Source organism: Leguminivora glycinivorella, chromosome 10, assembly GCF_023078275.1.
Source record: "Leguminivora glycinivorella isolate SPB_JAAS2020 chromosome 10, LegGlyc_1.1, whole genome shotgun sequence".
NCBI classification, from domain to species: Eukaryota; Metazoa; Arthropoda; class Insecta; order Lepidoptera; family Tortricidae; genus Leguminivora; species Leguminivora glycinivorella.
In genome coordinates, this window is record NC_062980.1 from 8,086,451 (window position 1) to 8,104,524 (window position 18,074).

At 36.5% G+C, this 18,074-nt stretch overlaps 2 protein-coding genes across 2 annotated transcripts; one reads left to right on the forward strand and one right to left on the reverse strand.

Moving 5' to 3' along the window:
* Positions 1–5,196: 5,196 nt before the first annotated feature.
* LOC125230297 lies at positions 5,197–13,081 on the forward strand. Its single transcript, XM_048135422.1, is given in 11 exon segments — positions 5,197–5,524; positions 5,683–5,892; positions 6,464–6,573; positions 6,691–6,859; positions 7,194–7,346; positions 7,604–7,721; positions 7,938–8,120; positions 8,374–8,461; positions 8,737–8,972; positions 9,185–11,671; positions 11,674–13,081. Coding segments are annotated over 11 exon segments (5,160 nt in total). The 5' UTR covers positions 5,197–5,438; the 3' UTR covers positions 12,994–13,081.
* A 2,246-nt stretch (positions 13,082–15,327) lies between these two features.
* LOC125230609 (zinc finger HIT domain-containing protein 3) lies at positions 15,328–16,401 on the reverse strand. The gene is made up of 3 exons (XM_048135821.1): positions 16,189–16,401; positions 15,828–15,970; positions 15,328–15,659 (listed from the first exon to the last, which is right to left on the reverse strand). Exons 1-3 carry the CDS (start codon positions 16,248–16,250, stop codon positions 15,475–15,477), a joined length of 390 nt encoding a protein of 129 aa, XP_047991778.1. The 5' UTR covers positions 16,251–16,401; the 3' UTR covers positions 15,328–15,474.
* Between the last annotated feature and the right edge of the window lie 1,673 nt (positions 16,402–18,074).

Sequence of the window (18,074 nt, forward strand, 5' to 3'; positions counted from 1 at the left end):
TTGGCTGTACTGTTGCATGTATACTGCGACCGAAAACTTTGATCCTTGGGTTGACGACTTTGGTAACTAACTAATTAACTTGACTAATATTTTTAGTAAGTATTATTTATTATTGAATATCATTTTAGGTTACTGACTCGTCTCAACAAGATCTTTGACAAGAGATGGTACCCAGGATCTGATGGTGAAGTCGGATGGTAGTCAAGAGTATTCATCACAGCAGCCTTACCACGATCTTTTTAAAAACGATTCAAACGCAGAGCAGTTCAGTTTAGGTGCCTAAACTGAGCGTCTCAATTTGCTACCATGACCTCCAATGTTCAGAGTTGAAACTGAACCGCGTACAAGTGAATGAAAGACCGATATTGTCTCTGGTTCGCAACTGAATCGTTTTGACAAGAAAAGGATGACGCTATAGGAATCGTATAAATCTATCTCGTTTTCCCCTTGTGACGTTTGATCGTTCGAAAACCAGGAACGATTACTAATTTTTAATTTTATTTTATTCTTAAAACTGGAAAAACAAACATTTAAAATATTTAAATGTAAAATTCACAATAATTACAATGATTTTGTGTAAAATAGCGAGTCTTTTTGAACAAAACTATAAATAAATGATAAAAATATATATAATGACATTAATGACAGTTCGTTAAAGCTTATGTTTAGAACAACGCGCCCTTGACTAGTAGGTAATTAATAATAAAGTTTTTATTTATGTATTTGAAGTGCTGTGCTCGGCTATAGAACTCGCAGTGTTTGGATGATATTTTAACAAATACGTAAGTCATTAGTATTTGTAGGTAGCTCACTCGTGTCTAAATTTAATGTATATCGCTAAGTTATGCTAGACCTAGTTGATTCCTTAGCCATCCTAGTTCTAGGCATAAGTAGTTTGTCGCAAGTGTTAACATGACTCCTTGCATATCGACTAAAAAAGGATCAGACTTTTTCTCGCTCTTTTTGATTTGCGTTTTTGCGAAAGTTGCGAGATCATAGGGCACTCTAAAAATGTAAGAACGTGTAGTTAGTTCGAATACATGGTCCGTAAATATTACTAAACAAAATCATGAAACTTTATATTTTATTATCGAATCGGTAAGGGTCGAAAAACCAAAATATAAAATTAATCAGGTGATGAAACTAGCTTTATTTATATTTTCCATCTCCTACTCCTTATAAAAAACACAAAACTATTTAGTATCGCTAGTGTTACAACAAAGCGATTCAGAATAATGCGGTAAGTGAGTAACTTTTTATGAATCGCTAAATTTGACATTCCTGCGATTCAGTTTAGGCTCAAGTGGCATGTCATGGTACGAAATACACTTGAGATGAGTGAATGAAACGGCTGGGACGCTTATCGCTCGCTCGGTCGAAATTTGATCGCAATAACAATGTCGTGGTAGGAAATAGCGACGCAGTTCAGTTTAGGTCCTAAACTGAATCGCGTTAAGAGATCATGGTAAGGCCCCAGGTCTTGAAACTCTTCTGTATTTGGGCTCGTTTGATTCGTCTCAACAAGATCTTTGACAAGAGATGGTACCCAGGATCTGATGATGAAGCTGGAAGGTAGTCAAGAGTATTCCACGACCAGGTCTTGAAATCACTTCGTGTTTGGGTTCGTTTGATTCGTCTCAACAAGATCTTTGACAAGAGATGGAAATCACTCTTTTATACTCTGGCGCATCCACTGTCTCAGTGTGTCAACAGTCAACTAAAGCAGGTAGGCGTAGCGTAGAGTTGTATTTCCTTACAAAAAACTAATACATAGATGTGGACCTTCCTGTGCTCCATGCAATTAAAACAACATAATATTTAAAAACCGGCCGAGAGCGTGTCGGGTCACGCTCAGTGCCTACACTGAGCGTGGCCCGACACGCTCTCGGCCGGTTTTTAAAGCCGCGTTGGTAAATAGCCGCTCGGCTCTTCCGTAGTTTTCCATATTTTTCAAAAACTACAGAACCTATCAAGTTCAAAACAGTTTTCCTAGAAAGCTTATAAAGTTCTACTTTTGTGATTTTTAAATATTTTTTAAATATATGGTTAAAAAGTTAGAGGGGGGGACACTTTTTTTTCCTTTAGGAGCGATTATTCCCGAAAATATTAATATTATCAAAAACCGGCCAAGAGCGTGTCGGACCACGCTCAGTGTAGGGTTCCGTAGTTTTCCGTATTTTTCTCAAAAACTACTGAACCTATCAAGTTTAAAACAATTTTCCTAGAAAGTCTTCATAAAGTTCTACTTTTGTGATTTTTTTCATATTTTTTAAACAAATGGTTCAAAAGTTAGAGGGGGGGGGGGGCGCACTTTTTTTTCCTTTAGGAGCGATTATTTCCGAAGATATTAATATTATCAAAAAACAATCTAAATACCTATCCAACAATATATCACACGTTGGGGTTGGAATGAAAAAAAAAATCAGCCCCTACTTTACATGTAGGGGGGGTACCCTAATAAAACACTTTTTTCAATTTTTTTTTGCACTTTGTTGGCGTGATTGATATACATATTGGTACCAAATTTCAGCTTTCTAGTGCTTACGGTTACTGAGATTATCCGCGGACGGACGGACGGACGGACAGACAGACATGGCGAAACTATAAGGGTTCCTAGTTGACTACGGAACCCTAAAAACGATTTCAGTAATTCATTTTTAAATACCTATCTAACAATAAATCATACGTTAGGGTTGAAATGAAAAAAAAAATCACTCCCTACTTTACGTGTAGGGGGGGTACCCTAATAAAACATTTTTTCCACTTTTTATTTTTGCACTTTGTCGGCGTGACTGATATACATATTGGTACCAAATTTCAGCTCTCTAGTTCTAACGGTCACTGACATTATCCGCGGACGGACGGACAGACAGACAGACATGGCGGAACTATAAGGGTTCCTAGTTGACTACGAAACCCTAAAAACACATTTTAAATATAAAAAAACTACTTAAAATTAAAGAAAACCGATCTTAGTTCCATTATATATATGTACCTAGAAAACATCATCATCTTCCTTGCGTTATCCCGGCATTTGCCACGGCTCATGGGAGCCTGCGGTCCACTTTGACAACTAATCCCAAGATTTGGCGTAGGCACTAGTTTTTACGAAAGCGACTGCCATCTGATCTTTCAACCCAAAGGGTAAACTTATTGGAATAAGTCCGGTTTCCTCACGATGTTTTCCTTCACCGAAAAGAACCTAGAAAACATATCATATACAAAATGAAATAAAACTAAGAAAACGGATTATATTCATTATACGCGATATAATCTGATTCCATAAATTTATTTCATGAGTAACTATCGCGGTGACAGAAGACAATATTATATACACAATTTATTATATTATAAAAGTTTTTTAATTTATTTCTTCCAAGGCTACACACGTTTTAATAAAAAAAACTGTGATAAGTTTAATAATTAAACTAAAAGGTCAAGTATTTATGCACGAAATCATGTATGCAAATATGTAATATATATGGTGGTGTTTTTACGCAAGTATCAATAATGGTTAGTCCGCAACGCTACTGACGGCGTGGCGGTACCGACCATGAATGCTATCCCTTTCGCTCTAGCCGCACGTAAGGTTGGTTCGAAGAGGATCGCACGCTATGTCTGTACCGCAGGCTACAATCGTTATGCTACTGGTTATAGTGTGCGTCTGCACACAGGCGCACGCCAGCGCCGCCGGCGTCGAAATGCGAGCAAGCAGATTTTTTGAAAGCGCTCGTAAGTTGGCAGTTGGCGCTTGCGCTTGCCGGCCAACCGATTGGTGTCGGTTTTTTGTCCACACATCAAAGGATCTTGGCGCCAATGGCCAACTGCGTTTACACGTTGGCGCTTCATTCAGTAACTGAATTTCAGTTGGTCGTCAGCCGTCAGAGAGGACAGTAGTGAAATATTTACGAAAATAATAAGTTTATCTATGCCAATGATAGTGTAGATTTTAGGAAATAAAATTACCTTGCAAATGTTTAATGTATTTCCTAAAAAAGATAAATGTTCTTATCAGAATATTCAAAAAATTGTTAATATTTCAAATAATTTAATTTTACTACGGGGTTATTATTTTTTAATCAAATTTTTCTGACAACGTCTATGACCTAGAATTTCCTAGACTTTTCCATTCCACCGATTCCACGTCCATCTAAGCATTGAGTTTACAGACATCCGGGGCCCAAATTGCCAATGTTCGTTAGAAAGTGAGAGGTGCCTACATCCGGATATTCCGGAACTGCTCTGTCTTGACTGTCTTGCGCGACGGAATGCTGTTATGTCATAGAGCGATGTTGTCACGATGCTAATCCGAACGTACGTTCTTTAAAGTTGGTCGATATAATTTAACTCATTAAAATTATGTGTACAATAGACATATAGCACGATTAATCACAAAGCTTACATACCTAGGTATGCCGGACGCGAACCCGCGTACGAAAAAAGTGTAGGTATGAAAAAATAATCGCGGCACACGAGAGTACATTTCCCGTCTCCGGTTTAAAATTTAGTAACCTGTTAGAGCTGATCACGGAGGTGTATACATTTCTCCGTAAACATGGTATATTTAGAATTGTGTAAATAGGCCAGAATCAAGCAAATTCATTTCGGACACATTCCATTATAAACGCATGGTAAACACATTGAGGTGTAAACATAATTCTAATACGGCACATTCGTCACAATTATGTGAAGAAACTTTCTTCATCAAATAACCTAAGCCGTTCAATGGCAAGCAATCAATGAATTGAATGACCCATTTAATTTAGAAATCTCGTTTTTTCTTTAAGTTTAAAATTCGCGGCAAGGTCTGGCAACTTTATTTTCCTTCTCGTCCTGCCATCTATCAAATAGTCTTGGAACTACAAACGTCGGCCTCACATTTTAACGTAATTTAGAGCGATTTAGTCCATGACTGAAACATCCTAATTTTTTTGGCAAGCAACACTGACAATTGTCATTCAAAGGCGTTTTTTAAAAAAGGTTAACTTAATTACTTAATTATTTCATAGTGTGGTTTTTTATTTACAAATATAAATAATAATATTACGAATATTTAACGCTGTAATTTTGTTATAAATCTCTATTCTGTACAAAAACTCTATACATTGTAGCGCCGTTGTCACTTTTTCGAATTGAATGCCTATTCATGGCGTCATTCGGTTTGAAGGACGGTTACAAAAAAAAGTTGACAGCTGAAATATGCTCCATAGAATTTATTAAAACGCAACTGTTGTGCTGTAGAAATGTACACGCTTAATTTTGTTACTTGTTGATTTAAAATTGCATGTCAGACGTGTAATGCGCTTCACTTGTTATTGTGCTTTAACATATCTAATATGTAGCAGTTAAATGTGTGAAGAATATAGAAATAACCTGCTAGAATCGTAAATATTCAGCAACTCATTTCAAAACAAACTTAAGGAAAGAAGGCCTGTGATATGGAGTCGATAACCCCCAAGAAGATAAAAAGCCCTATTTTAAAAACTTCTCCAGGAAATGGATTTAACCCGAAGACCTCCATTTCGTAAGATGTTCTTTAATATACTAATTAACTGAAGGTTACATTCCACATGAAATTATAAATTCTTTACATTTTTGTCAACATTATGGATATAAATTTGTGATTTGGTGTATAAGGATGGTAATTTATGGTTTTTGCTAATAATTGAAATGCCTTTATAGATGTTCTGATGTTCCTGAAAGTCTTCTTGAACCAGCTGCGGCTAAGAAGCATTTCAGCAAGTTTGGTAAAGTGCAGAGGATACGCCTGGTCACGAAGAAGCAGATGTGCATTGTTGAATATGACCAACCAGCTTCTATGGAACGTGCAGTGCTTAATGCTGGGGCATATGATGGCTTTATGTTTGATGTCACTCGGTTCAAGCCTCGAGTGTAAGTATTTAAAACAGTCTTTAAAAAAACGTGAACTATTCATTCAAAAGTCTGTGTATACCTGTAATTGGCTTTGTGTCATTATTTAAATTAGTATAATGTTTTTTATAGCTGTTGGTGTTCCTAAAATAAATAATTAAAACTAATCATGATGGTGTGAAAGGATAACCAATTTACCTTTTTATGTCCATGATTATGTAGTTTCAAAAACATTCATGATTTTACCAAAAAGTAGCACATTTCTTTATCAGAATCACTGAGAATGAGAATATCAACAAAATTAATCATTTGCAAGAGAAAACAATGTCCTTCCGTAAGGAAACTAAAAACATAATAATTACAAAATAAATGTCAGTTTCACAACACAATGTCATTGTCAAAAATTGATCATCACAATTTCAGAAATTAAAACAAATAGGTTATAGTCTATTCTATTTGATCCTTGAAAAATTGAGAAAAAAATATGTTATTATTTCAAAATTACTAGCCACTGTGGTAAATTTTCCATAAGTTAATCAAAAAATTTAACACATGTTGATTCCTATTACCTAGAAAATAATTTCGTTTTTAGAAGAAGAAAGAGCAAACGAGAGGATGACCCAGATTGGGTGCCTGATTCAGATGTTGAAGAGGAACTCTCAGCCATGGGGGGCAGCCCCACCTATGTAACAAGGCAAAACCGTATGTATCTGGTTCATAGTGTGTGATTAAAATTCGCATGTATATGAGTGAATTATAAAAATAAACTCTTGAGATGTGGGAATCTCATGGTCATTCTGGCAATTGTTTATTTTTTAGGCATGGATGTTTCCCAAGAGCCAAGCAAGCCAAATGTACTTGCAAGGGTGATCACACATTCACCTTCAAATAAAGCAGATTCACCTGTGAGGAAGGGAGAGTCACCCATAAGAAAGGGAGATTCACCCATGAGGAAGAAAGTACCTTCCCGAGAAAGACCAGTGACAATGTGAGTATTATTTACTTTTAGTACAGTATGTGTGTGTTGGTTCTTAGTGTTGGTGGCAGCTATCATAGATGAAATTTATAATCATAGTACTTATATCATTTTTGCATCAGTGACAAGTCATAGCATTTCTAGCTACACCTCTATACAAGAGCCTTGTCTTATATTATGAAACAGACAAATTGGACTGTAATTTACTATTCTAAGGTTATTAATTCAATTTTTAGGAGAGGCCTATGAATGGTTAATTTACTTTTTGTTCTGTTAATAAAATAATATAGGTGTTAGTGTATCATATCTAGAATAAGTTACTTCATTACTATTCATAACATTTTAGACAACCAAAAAGTGGCATAGAGTCCCCAGTGATCGTAACCACAACCCAGACAACACTGAGCACCACAGAAGCAGCTGCTGAGTTGCACCAACTGCGGTTCAAGGTTTCTTCGACCTCTGATGAGCAGTGGAGGATATTAGATGCTCGAGACAGGTAAAGGCACTTACAGTCTGCATATGTTTATCAATAATTTATTATAATAATTCATATGTGTAAAATATTACATAAAAACATAAACACTTTTTTTCTAATTAAGGATTGAATTTCAAACTAGAATTCATTCAATTTAGCCAAATGTTAGTATAACTATAACTATAACTGTTGTGAAATCTACTTAGATGAAGATACTGTGTGTGTTTGTGTATTGAAGATTAACATTTATTTTCAATTCATTTATTTTAAATTTGTAGAATTTTGAGAGCATGGGGCGGTGCAGGAGGTCGTATAAAAGTCGGCGGAGCCACTATAGGCACATGTCCTGACATGTGCCCAGAAAAAGAACGCCTGCACAGACAAGCAGAACATCAGGTAACGTTTTCAAACATACATACACGTCTTTTGAGCTTTTTGTATACTTATTTCACTATTGATCATATTGTGCTGCAAATTTTAAAGATCTAAAGGATTTTTTGCCAGAAAATCTAATACAAACCAACAGTAATTTATGTATGGCCTAGGCAGAGACAAAATAATACTGGATTGTATTTATTAACAGACACTGATGTATACAACTCCAATTTTCAGGTAATGTCACTGGAAACCACGCCAGACTGCGACTACAAACTCGAAACTTGGCGCGCCGTGAAACAGTACAGCCGGAGCTCCGCCGACCAGGAAATCCCCATGTGCTATGAGCTCAGGCCTGCTGTCGTGCTCGAACGGACCTGCGCTTATCTGCTGAGTGAGATCGCTGACACCACAAGACAAGTGAGTTAATAACTTACAATACAAATATTCTGTATTGCTTAACAGTATTAAAAGGAACATGGCATACAAATAAGCATATAACTAATTTGGACTGCATGTGGTCTTATTTCTAGTAGAGGATATGTTATCTCAAAGTAGATTTATTTAGAACCTAGTAGAGTTTTGCAAGTCATGCATCAAGTTTGAAATCCTTTTTTATTGAAGCCCTTTATTTAGTCCTGGCAATGAATGATTCAAGTTTGGATTGTTCCAGGTCACTCTTGCAGATTGGTTTCACTTTATGTGGGACCGTTTCCGTGGAATACGAAAAGATATAACGCAGCAGGCTCTTTGTTGCGCCGGTAAGTCCATTCCTAAGCATCGCGTGACTCTTGGTATCAAATATACCAAAAATTAAGACGTCTCTCTAGTCAGTCTCGTCATATTGGTTTGACATTGCATATTGACTTGACCGAGAGCTGTAGTAGGTGGCAATCATAATAGATCAGGAACGCTCACAGTGATACATAGGCGCTACGAAGCCTGACAAAGAAGATTGACATAGCATGAAGCAGTCAAATCAACATGGAGTTTTTTTTTGGATAACAGTGGTGAGCTCTTCAATTGTTTTCCACAGAGTCCATCCGCTTAGTTGAGATGTGCGCGCGTTTCCACGCGCACTGCGCGGCGCGACTAGCCGACCTGGAGCACACGCAGTTCGACCAGAAGCTCAACACCGACAACCTCACCAAGTGCCTGCAGACGCTCAAGCACATGTACGCCGACGTCGGTCCCGACCAGAAACCCAGGGAGGCAGAGTTCCGCGGCTACATAGCGCTGCTCAACTTGGGCGATGCCAACTTTTGGTGGGAGGTTAGTTCATAATTATTGAAATTAATACTGAAATACACCCCACTTGTCTGTAAAAAAAGGAACAAAATAATTTTCTATAAGGATATCCTTTAAAGCCGTTACACCAACATTTTTAAGCTCTTTTATACTGATAATGTTCTTTATAAAGACAGATAATAAAATTATGACTTTTACTTGATTAACATTAAAATATATTTATTATTCCTTTTCAGATAAAACAGCTACCAGTAGAAATACAAAAGTCGGAAGCCATCACGTTCGCCATAAAAGTATTTAACGCTTTGGATAATAATAATTACGTCCGGTTTTTCCGACTCGTCAAAGAAGAAGCGTCATACCTTCAGGCATGCATTCTCCTGAGGTACTTCAACGATGTTCGCGCCAGAGCTTTAGCAAGAATTGTCAAGGCTTTCGCCCCGAGGGGTGGATCGCGCTATCCGGCAGAAGAACTAATGAACGCTCTCGCGTTCGAATCGGTCGATGTAATGAAAGCTTTTGTTAATCATTATGGATTACGATTTTCCAAAAATGACGAGGAGTTGACAGTTATACTCGACAGAAATCAGTTCATAGAAGACAGTGACCCGTTCCCTGTTGCGCGTGCTCCACACCTCATTGAATCAAAGAGACTGTGTAAAGTGGGCGCGGTTATTGCGGGAGGACAAGTACCTGTTGTAGACTTTAGAAGAAATCTTCCCTATTCAAGCTTTAATAAAGATGGGACTCTTAAAGAGGAAGCTTTAACTGCTCAATATCAAGGATATAACACCAACAACGACAGTAATAAAGATGTCCAATCTCTAAGAGCAGAAATTCAGCGCCTAGCGCAAGGTGGCAGAAGTTACGCAATCACGGGCAGAACTTCGGAAACAAAGTCAAATGTTTTCGCTAAGCCTGAAGTAAAATCGCAAAGTCCTGTAAAACCTTTAAGTTTCGGCAGTCCTCAAACCAACAACACTAGTGGAAGTGGTAAAGCATTATTCTCGTTTAAGCCAGCTATACCAGTTGCTCCAGCTGAGATTATTAATAACTCGCCTGAGCAAAGTCCTGGCTTTATATTTTCTAAGCCCCAAGAAGATAATAACAATTTGTTCAGTATGCCTGCAGAGCCTATAGGAAACAAGAATATTTTTGGGAAGACTACTAACGACACTAATATTTTTAAGAGTGGCCAAAATGTGTTTAATGAATCAAAATCAGCTGGAAGTCTATTTCAAAAGCCAGATGTCAAACCTTCTGTATTTGGTCAGCTAGTTAATGAAAATAAACAAGAGAGCAAAAAGTTGTTTGATGGGTCTATAAATAGCAACTTATTTTCAAAGAAAGATGAACCAAGTCCTGTATTTGGTAACCAAAATGTATTAGGCAGTAAAAATATATTTGCAAGTGCCAAGGATAACCTGTTTGCCAAGCCCGATACTGCTGGGCAAACTGTTAAAGGAAGTATATTTGGTAAACCTTCAACCCAAACACCATCGAGTGTGTTTGGTTCACTAAACAAAGATAAGTTGTTTACAGAGAAAGATGTTAGTAACACAAAATCATTATTTGCTACTAATGGAGAGACTCATGCAATATCACCTGGAAGTTTATTTAAAAGTGCAGTAAAAACGGACCAGAACACAGATGAAAAATCATACTCAATATTCCAAAGTAAAAATAAATTCAATTCAGTAAATCAAAACCTATTTAGTTCATCTACTGAACACAAGAATGGCGAAGTATTCGATTTCAACGATGATCCTCAAAAACAACTTGAAGAACAAAGGCTTTATGAACAAAAAATGAAAGAAGAAGAAACTAGGCGGTTAGAACAAATACGAAAAGAAGAAGAATTACGGCAAGAATTGAAAAGACAAGAAGAGAAGCGACGCCAGGAAGAACTTAAACGAGAACAAGATGAGCTTCGGCGCATTGAAGAAGAACGGAAAGAAAAGGAGCGTAAAGAAGAGGAGAAAAGAAAACAGGAAGAACTAAAGAAACGCTTAGAAGAACAAGAAAGAAAAAGAGTAGAAGAAGCTAGACTAGCTGAACTAAAACGAAAGGCCGAAGAAGACCGACAATTTAAAATAAGAGTAGAAACAGAATCCAGTAAAGTAACAGAAGAAATCATTGACGAGATCAACAAAGAAACTGTTACAGATATGATGAAAGATGAATTAAGAAAACTAGATGATTTAATGCAATTTGCGGGTGATGTGACTGAAGACATTGTTACCGAATTGTGTTCAGAAATTAGCCAATCCGAAATGCTTGCAGAGAAAATATGGACTAATAAATTGATGAAGAAGTGGTTTCACATTTGGCGCAAAAATTACATTAGAAACATAAAACGGAGAAGCTTATTAGAAGATACGCCTGTCTGGCTTACAGATAGGACGCCGATCCAAGAAGCATCCTGTCTCAAACGTATGGTCGAAAATGCGACTCTGAAGAATATGAATGCCATACATAAGGGTTATAAATTTAGTGGAAAATTAGCACAACTTCCAAGACCTGAAACTCTCAATTTGATGGAAATAATCAGATCTTCCCTTCTCAAGCGAATGAAACAGATAAATTATTCGTACGACAAAGGATTATTTTGGAAAGTTACTTTAGTATCTCCTAGTGCTCAATTTATGTGCCGAAAAATCAATGTTCAAGAATGGATAATTGACTCTTTTAGCGATAGAAAAAACATGAAGTATCAAGCAGTCTAATATACGTAGGGAAAGAAACATGGAATAAATTACTGGATTTTGCAATATCTGTAAGTTTGACCGATAAGGGTAAAAATAGCTGTAATGAAGCCATGGACGGTAGCAATGGCCTCATTTATTACGTCACTGAAAAAGATGATGTTATAGCCACTATTGAAGACACTTTAAAGACTAAATATCTGTACCAAGTTATTCCGATCGCATTGATAATGCCCGAAAAACAGAATCAAGAATTAGAACTGTTTCTATCACAATGCATTAAAAACAAAATTATTTCAGCTTATAAAATATTTGTTGTGGAGCCAAATAATTTATCAGAGTCACTGAAAATTACCACAAAACGTGCATTAAAGTGGTTGGCTCGAAACTATCCGTATGTGCCTCCGCTTGAAATTGACTATGTCAAATCTATATGTGAGAGATATCTCGGTAATGAAATATGGTTCCAGTTAAGAAGAATAAAAGATACTCGCTTGGATGCAGTCATGAAGGACTTGCCTAAACTAGTCCAATGTTATAATATAAGTGTGGAAAAATTGACGCAAGTTATTACTGAAGAAGATCTGTTCAACTACCCATTATTCCCATTAGAGCTGAAAAGGTATTTGAACTCTGAAACATTATACCCAAAACCTTATGAATTCATTACAAGCAATGCTGCTACTTCAGAAAATGTAGCATCAATAAAAAATATGATGAAACACTTGAAATTACCCACTCCAACGGGAGAGTATCAGCCAGTCAGTGCGGACAATATGCAAGAGCAGATTTATACATACTGCACCCAAATTGGATGGTTTCAACATCCTGAAAAGAGCACACGTGAAATTACATTATTTCAACTATCAGATATTCTTAGAATGCCCCATGAAAACTTTAAAGTGTACTTTGAACAATTTGATTTGGCAAGCTTCCTGAATCTAATAGTGTACGAAAGAATTTACAGTCTGAAAGACTTTGATAATCGATTTGCTATATACGAGAAATCAAAGTTAGTTGAATTCCGCAATGTTCAATGGTTATTTGATTTGGATATTATAAGTAGGTTAAAACACAAAGCACTAGACTATGAAGATGACATAGACGAATTTATAAATGTGAAGCGTCGTAAACTTGCTTTGGATTCAGCGGAGTACCTCATGATTGAAGATAAAGATAAAACAATTGTAGAAGATAGTATCAGAGAAGTTGACGAAAATATTACGAAATACATGGATTGCAAATACGAAGTTGATAAACTAGAGGAACAAATTGAAGAGGAAAGAAAAAGGTCAATGGACCTGGAGAGGTTACTGAGAAACGCTTTGTTGGATGCATAGCATCAATGTTGTATGTTGTAATATGATGTAGTTATTTGACGTAATTATTATGAAAAGTGATTAAATAAATTTGATTTTGTAAACTGTACCTACATAGTTTCAATGTTTCTCCTCTTTTAAGCATTGACCAGCCCAATAAAATCCGGAACTTCGGTTGACCTATTCCTGAGAATTACTTACAGTCTGGCCAAAAAGAGTAGAAATGAAAATCCCTTTCAAATCAATGTGTGTGAGAAAACGGGACGACACTACGATGTTGCCATTTTATAATTTCGTCTTTTTGGTCAGACTATCTCGAATCCACAGTTCGTGCTTGAATCATATACCGTGCATAACGTAATACGCACAGACCAACCCCTATAGACATCTATTACAAGACGACTCGCGGTGGCCAGCCTTCCTAGTATTTGCACTGATATAAGCGCGGGCGCTCGCCGTGCCCGATCAGTATCGACCAAGTAACAGACCCGAAAGCAGCGCGTGTTTTTCGCACAAAAAAATTGGAAAAGGGTATTTTGATGCCTTAAAGATGTCCACCTGTAGTGTGAAATGGTGTGGAAAGGTAACAAGAAGCTCAAATTTAAAAACAGACGGCATTACATTCCACAAATAAGTCATATTTATAATTTATTCAGAGCCGGCATAGGTCAACTTACATTGGCCACTTACGCGTCAGTAGAGGGACAGTCATACTTCTGTCCCTTTTCATCTGGCGCGACTGCCCGCCGTCCTTGAAACGGCCAATCACAGCGCGCTTAACACATTCCCCGCCCGCTCCTCGCACCCCAAACACTGGTGACTCGTATCGCGAACCAAATATACAAGACTGCCACTCTATAGGAGGTTCTCTGTGGTAATACGACATCCAAAGCTTTGATTTTATTTGTTCCAGTCGCACCAGTCGTTCTGAATGGTTTAAACGTAATATAATGGACAGTTTATGTTATGGATGGTTTATCCATACTATTATTATAAATGGGAAAGTGTGTGTGTCTGTTTGTTTGTCCATCTTTCACAGCAAAACGGAGCGACGAATTGACGTGATTTTTTCAGTGTAGATAGTTGAAGGGATGGAGACGGAGAGTGACATGGGGTACTTTTTGTGTCTTTCTAACGCGAGCGAAGCCGCGGGCAAAAGCTAGTACTACATATTTGCTACATATGTATTATACTACACGCACACTCTTAGAGGGCGCACACACGAGCGTCTCTTCGCTGCAACTTTTTTGTCGCATGGACGTGTTTGTATGAAAAGTTGCGTCGCTTCGTGGGCGCTCTTTCATACTTACTAGCCCATGGTCGCGACAAAAAAGTCGCCCGTGTACGCAGCTTACATGCGCAAGCTCCGTGTGCAAGCACGACCTACCTGTCAATCGTGAAGACCGTGTGAAGACCATTTCATTTGACTACGTTTTGACGTTTTCAGACGACAGTCGACAACGTCAAACGATGTGAATTCAAAAGTTTTATAAACGGTGTTGTGTTTCTTCATCAAGTGATTTATTATAGTGTTCAGTTCAACTCCAGTTATCAGGGAAGATTATTCAGGTTCGTAAAAGTATAAATTCATTCATGTAAAATGTTATTATGTCGATATAATAGGTTTTCAAATGCCCCTATTAGATGTTATTTATTACCTTGACTCATTTTTATATGAATATCGAGAAAAAGTAAAATCATATAAATATAAAAGCAGATATTTTATCGCTGCATACGTATTTACTCACACGTGAGACAGGCAACACGTCGAATCTGTTTCCTCTCAGCTTAAACGTTGAAGTTTCAGATTTCAAGAGTAAAAATTACCAGATTATTTTAAATACAAAAGCTTTCCCCAGACACATTATTATGAAAATAAGTTGCCTGTGGGTACTATCCTCAAATCCTGTCTTAGTCTGAGGATTTTATTGTAATACCTTGCCAAATAAGCTCCCAGATGAGCCCTAAGCTAAAACCATAGCAAATAAGAGTAGAAAATTAATAGGGGAGCCACTGTCTATGTAAACCGTTTTGCATGTGGCAACTATTGAGTCACTTTTGTATGGGAACAAGTGTTCCATTTCTACTATTTTTTTTTGCCACACTGTACAAACTTTGTCTTGAGATTATAGTTTATCCAGCCAGTCATAATCACTGTAACCTTAATAACACCATGCTCTGTTTAGCCAGTAGGTAATTTTACAACAGGGTATGCTGAGAAATTTGACTTTGATACAAATCGAAATAAATAATTTTTTTTTTTATGTATATTGCCTGAGATTCATAAAGCACTCCATAGTCAGTAGTTTAGTATCTAATGATTTATTCCTTGATGTGTAAAAAAGCTTATTTGGAGAAATAAGAAAACATTTTATACATTAAGAGTTATAATTATTTATGGCAGTGGTATAACAAAGGGAATGAGAAATATGCTTTTCTCTAGCATTTTTTGACATTATCTGGAAACTCAAGTACAATGTAACACTATGTGTAATTGTAATGTCATCTTTGATCATCCTCTTCAGGGGGTTGAACAACTTTCAAGCATGCATCAACAAATTCCGTAAAGATGGGTTCCTGCATGTATTCTTGAAACAATGCATCAGGATGGGGAGATGAATCTAGAATTTTTAAGATTTCCCGCACATGTGGATTAGCCATGCAATGCTTTAAATCTCCTGATTCCTCTGAAATTAAGATAAGAATCAATTAGAATGTGTTTTTATCTCCAAATTAAAGGTGTATTGTATAGAGCTAAGAAGTTGCTATCTAAGAAACTGTCACTGTTTTACAGCAAAAGCCTTAAAGGGGCTTTACTTAATCCAAAAATATCAGCTCAAATAATGACAACTTACCTAATAATTTTAACTTCTCATGAGGCACGGTATCTTCTGTAGGAAACTCATATTCTTTTTTAACTTCTGAATCTGGAGCTTCAGGTTTTGGTGGCTCTTCACAAGGAGTTTCCTTATGTTTCTTGCAGCATTCTACTGAGCAGCTATAACAAACAATCAAAATAACAGTACACAATTGTGTATCTTTGCTCAGACAATTATTATTTTCTTATGCTTGAAAAAAAGACTACTTATAGTTCTATTATTATTATTATTCTAGTATTATGTAATAGAAGTTAACCAGAACTTTGCATAACAATGAGCATACATAGTTATCTCAAACAAATGTATTTTAATTTTACAAGTAAATAAATAAACTTACTAAGGTTGTCTGCACGTTGGACATTTGTATTTCGATTCTTCCCCGCATTGTATACAACTCATTCTGGGAACAAATTTTGACCTTTTTTTAGCTATTAATTGCAGTTCAGTCGTGTTTATTTGCAACTATTCTGAGTAAATGTTGCAATTTTGTTTAAAAACATAATGTTAAACGATACGCATGGATGGAGTCTGTCAGCTGTCAGTGTGAAATTATGTCAAAAGCACATGTTATCTGTCCGGGTTGTTTGAGCTACATGTTTAACTGCTTCTTGACGCCCTGACAATTACCTAAACCGTAAACCAATGGATACACGTGGGCTGGGCTGATCAAGGCAAAGAGTAAGGATATATGTATAACTGAAAGTTCTAGGTCTCTCGTTATATCGGGTTTTAAATACCTCGAACCCTCGAACTACTAACTTTTGTCAAGCCATTTCTTCAGTAGACTCATTTACTAATTTAAAAAATGTAGCGTAGGTAAGAAAAATGGACACACATTTATATGGGATACTCTTTGTTTACGCGTTTTCATGGTCGTTCATCGTTAGTAAAAGTTGATCACTAGTAGGTACACTAATAAATAAGGGTGGGGTATCAGAGGTTTTGAGTAGCTGGTGTGGTGTAACATGTATAAGGGTGACAATAAGTAAATACTCGAAATAATTATATTGTTGTACTTTATTAAGGTACTGTCAATGTTTACCTTTCATTGACCTCTCATTGACACAATAATGTAACATTCTTGCTAAAATCTAAGACCGAAATGTTGATGTCGAGACATAGTGTAGTGTAACACACCTGCATAATTTACCTTACCTACTCTGGAATTAGTATTATGAACGTAAACATAAACACTCAAACAGTGATTAATTTACAAAAAATGTTGCAATTACTTAACTCTAAGAATTCAATAATAAAAATTAAGAATTTAAAAATTCAAATTCTCTTAATAAAATACGGAGTTTACCTATATTACCTATCTGAAATTGGAGTGGTAAATTTTATTACGTACTAGGGGCCGTCAATTGGGGTGAATAGGGATGGGCAGGGTGAATAGGAACGAACTTTAAAATAAATCTGCCAATGTCTTAAAAACCAACTACTTAAAGTAATTGTACAATGCGATTGACAATAACTTCAATAACAGTCGAGTTTGGGTGATAACTGATAAACTGCGTGTGAAATATTCAGTCATTGTTAAATAAATTAGGTACATAACTTTCTTCCATTTTCACCCCGGCTGACGGTACCTATTTCCGAACGTGCAATTTTATTTGCATAAAATATTTAAGAATGATTTTATAAAATGAACACATTCATGTTTTGACTTCGTTATCAACGACATTTTCATAATAACAGTAGTACAATGATCATTCGAGTTCTCACGATACCCATAAAAACAATACAGTCTTGGAAATATTGAATATAATGATAATGAGATATTCGATAGAATCGAGTTGTGCCTAAGAGGCCACAGTACTGGCTGTTGATGGAATACTGTCATATTTTGTATTTGGTATAGCAACCGATTCTTTGATATGTTTGTTTACGTTTTGTAAGTCTGTCGGTCAATAACAGTTCTCATGTAAACATTGAATAAATTCCTGGTGTACACTTTCTTGGTTTCCTTGTGCTATAGATCTCTGCTACCAATCGTGTTAAATCTTGCAAACATTCGTCAAGAAGATCTGGTACTTTCATGTATATCTCTTCTTCTAATAATCCATTTAAATATGCCGTATTTATGTCCAACTGATGAATTTCAAGATCCAGTTCCACTGCAAGTGCAACTAATAATCTTACTGAATCAAGTCTGGCGACTGGCGCAAAGGTTTTCTGGTAATCGACGCCGTAACGTTGACTATGTTTCTTCTTCTCAGGAAG